The 3,514-nt window shown below is 60.9% G+C and overlaps 1 protein-coding gene across 1 annotated transcript; it reads right to left on the bottom strand.

The window, feature by feature from the left end:
• Window positions 1-214: 214 nt before the first annotated feature.
• INSM2 (INSM transcriptional repressor 2) lies at window positions 215-2,366 on the bottom strand. The gene has a single exon (XM_003791967.2). The coding sequence runs from the start codon at window positions 2,278-2,280 to the stop codon at window positions 583-585; it is 1,698 nt and encodes a 565-aa protein (XP_003792015.1). The 5' UTR covers window positions 2,281-2,366; the 3' UTR covers window positions 215-582.
• Between the last annotated feature and the right edge of the window lie 1,148 nt (window positions 2,367-3,514).

The raw sequence follows: 3,514 nt of genomic DNA on the forward strand, positions 1-3,514 counted from the left end.
CACCCCAAAGCAGCAAACATCCTCTTATATGTTTTGCCCATAGACACAGGCCTTGAACCTTTTCCCCCTTAAGTTTGGCACCAGTCACGTAACTTTTAATTCACGGAATATACAATCCTACATGTCTGACCCTATTGAGACAGAAACTACATGGGCGCCTATAATGGCAAGAGAAAGAAAAAATCCGTTACTACCACTTTGGGTAGCCAGAACCCTTTGTAGACATTGAGACATGCACGCATTCACTGCTACTTTCCATAGGAATTACAAATCATATAGGATTCATTAAGGTCTCCAGAGTTCTGAGGGGAAAAATCCTATTTAAGTGCAGAAAATGAGGATTTAAAGCTGACAGTGTGACTGCAAAAGTTTGTACCTTATACATACCTACCTGCTCTAGAGAGGGATTTTACATTTCACTGTCCGCTCCGCTGGCGGAACATAAGACTACCGGGAGAGTTTTAGGTGAGAAAACATAGGAAGGAAACAAAGTAAACTTGCAAGTGGAAGAAAGCCCCACAGAAATTCCCGTGCTCTCGTTTGCTCCAAGGCCGAATTTGAAGTCCTCCTGTCTCTTGGCCCTCAGCAGCCAGGCCTCAGTGGCATTTGCAGCAACAATACCTGCCGGCTTTCTGAGGGGTGGTACTTATTGATGTGCCGGGTTAGCCCCGGGGAGCTAAAAAAGGTGGACGGGCAGTGCTTGCACGAGAAAATCTGCTGAGCACTCCCGTCAGATGCCCCGCCTGGGCCGGGCGTTTCAGACGGAGCCCCTGCCAGAGCAGGCAGAAGCAGCTCCTCCCGGACAGCGTGCCACAGCCGGTGCTTCTCCCTGATATCCGCAGACGGGAAGTGCGCCCCGCACAGCGGGCAAGCGAAGGCAAGCGGGGCGCCGCGCTCGGAGCCAAAACCCGGGGCTAGTGTACGGGCCGCGCCTGCCTCGTGAGTGCCCAAGTGCTTACGCAGATAGGCTTGGCGACGGAACTTCTTGTGGCAATAGGGGCACACGAAGATCTCAGGTCCCCCGCCACCCGTGGTACTACCTGACACCTGCACCTGGCGCCCAAACACTCCCTCCGAATAGGGGCCCTGTGGCAGCGGGGGCTCCGGGTGCGGCAGCACCTGGAGGCCGTGGCGCGGGGCGCTGTCCTGGTGCTGATCCGCCCCGGAGCTGTCCCTGGCCTGCGGGTGCTGATCCGCAGTTCGCTCTATCCGGCTGTTCTCCTTGCCCTCCGCCAGAAAAGATGCAATGGCCCCGGATTCCGGAGAGGATGAAGACGACGACGCGGACGGCTTTCCGTCGGCGGAGGAGACTGTGGCAGTGTTTGCAGCTGCGGGACGTGGCTTGTGCCAGCGCCGATGCGAAGCGAGGTTCGCAGGACAGCTGAAGACTTTGTCACACTCGGGGCAGCGGTACTCTACGCGCACGATGCGGGAGCACCGATGCTGGGCCAGTGCAAAGGGGTCTGCGTACTGCTCCTTGCACAGCTGGCAGATGAACTCCCCCAGCGGCGTGCGGCTGCCCCCAACCCCCCGAGACGGCGCTCCGGGCTCCTCCTCCTTGATCTTCAGGCCCAGAACAGGGGACGTGGTCACCTCATCAGCAAAACTCAACTTCCTCATGGCCTTTGGCTTTTTGATTCCCGCGGCAGCTGGTCCAGAAGCGCAGCCCAGGGGTACCTTGGCGCGGCGCTCGCCGCTGCCGGCCCGCTTCTGGCCGTACAGGGTGGCCGAGAGGGGCGCAGGGTCCGGCTGAAGCGCGGGCTCTGGGAACGGCGCCCGGAGTGGCAGCAGGAACTGCTCCCCTGAGGTCGGTGCGGCTGCTGGCGCCACCGAGCAGGAGAAAGCGGCCACCGCGGCGGCGCCCCCGGGGAAGGACTCGGCGGAGATGGGCGAGCTGAGGCAGCGTTCCAGGAACGCCCGACGCAGTTCCGTGCCCACTGGCTTCGTGGGGCTGGGGCTGGGCCCGGACTCGGGCCCAGGACCCTCCCTGCCATCCGCCCTTCTCTCTGCACCTTCCCGCCCGCCTGCCCCCGGGCTCACCCCGGCCGCCCAACACGGCGACCCCGACAGTTCCCGGGCAGCCTCCGCCGTCAGACCCTTTCCGACCTCCTCCTGGGTAGGGGACTTCACCCGCTCCACATCTGGCAAGGAGGTGGGAGCCTCCTCCAGGAAGGGCGGCGCCACCTGCGGCCCCAGCGGAGGGAAGACCCGCTCAGCTAGGCGCACTCGGTACGAGCTGCCTGTCCGTTTAGTTCGCTTCACCAGGAAGCCCCTTGGCATGGTCGAGTCGGGAGCGCTCCGGTGCGAGAGCAATGGGAGCCCCACGAGGGCTGAGAGCCGGCGAGCACAGGAACTACACGAGCTTCGCCGCGGCGGTCATGTCGGGGCTGTCTTTATAGCTGAGACGGTGCCCAGGGCCCCGCCGGTCGCCTCCGGGCTGGCGCGGCCAATCAGGAGTGGGAGCGGGCGCCGGGGCGGGGACTTCCCCCGCTTGGGCCCGCGGGACTAGAGGAACCTGGCGGCCGCTCCAGCCTCAGCTCCGCCTCGGGGCGCCTCCGAGCGGCCCTCGTGCTCAGCTGGGGCCACCGCCCCCTGCTGCCCCCGGGACGGAGACGCAACAAGGTAGGGTCCAGAGAGCTAGGAAGCTCGGCAGGGATCGCCGCACTGGGGACCTGGGCAGAAAGGCCACCTCACGACACCCACCACTAGCCGGGGCTCCTTTGCCCCCTTTTCAGCGTCTGACTGAAAAGCTCTGGCCCTGCGGAGGGAAGGGGGGGAAGATGAGGGGAAGGGGCGGTGGGGCGGTGGGCAGGGGCTGTCCGGAGCTGGTGGGGGGGGGGGGACCACGGTGTAGGTATCCGCCGAGGAAACCAGTTAAAGTCCTCTGCCCATATTGAGCTGATGAGAAGCTGTGACAGAGCGGCAGGGCGGGCTAAATCCACCGCCCTGTGCCTACACTTGACGGTGGGAGCACGTCTGCCATCCAGTATCGATCGGGGCTGCGCGCGTCTGTGATACTATGAGGATTCATCTGAGAAGAAGGGCTCTCAGTGCGGGCGATCGTGCGTGCTGGCAAGCCTCTGGAGCTCAGGGCGCCAGCGCGCTTCTGGGCCCTGGTCCTCCGGGCTTATAAGTGCCCCCTCCCTGATGGGAATAGGAGTGGGGAGAGGAAAGTAGGATCTAATTTTCGACTGTCCTCACATAAAGTGGTTTTTCTGTTCACACTTTCCACTTGTACTACCCAGAGACATGACTTAATGCCTAACTGACCTGTTTAGCATGGAGAAGATTGAGTGAGAAATGCTGGTGGAATCAGCGTTACATCTGCTTCCCCGTACATGACAAGTGATCCTTTGCAAAGGTGTGCTGTAAACCAACTCCACAGATTTTCATCCAGCACCTAGCAGTGTGCCCGGTCCCGTTTCAAGAACTAGAAGAGATTTGGACGTTTTTCATAATAGCTGAACTATGAAATAATTAGAAAAGATATGACGGATGTAAAGTGCCAGAATCC

This window comes from Otolemur garnettii, unplaced genomic scaffold, assembly GCF_000181295.1.
Source record: "Otolemur garnettii isolate 467f Iridium unplaced genomic scaffold, OtoGar3 scaffold00052, whole genome shotgun sequence".
NCBI classification, from domain to species: Eukaryota; Metazoa; Chordata; class Mammalia; order Primates; family Galagidae; genus Otolemur; species Otolemur garnettii.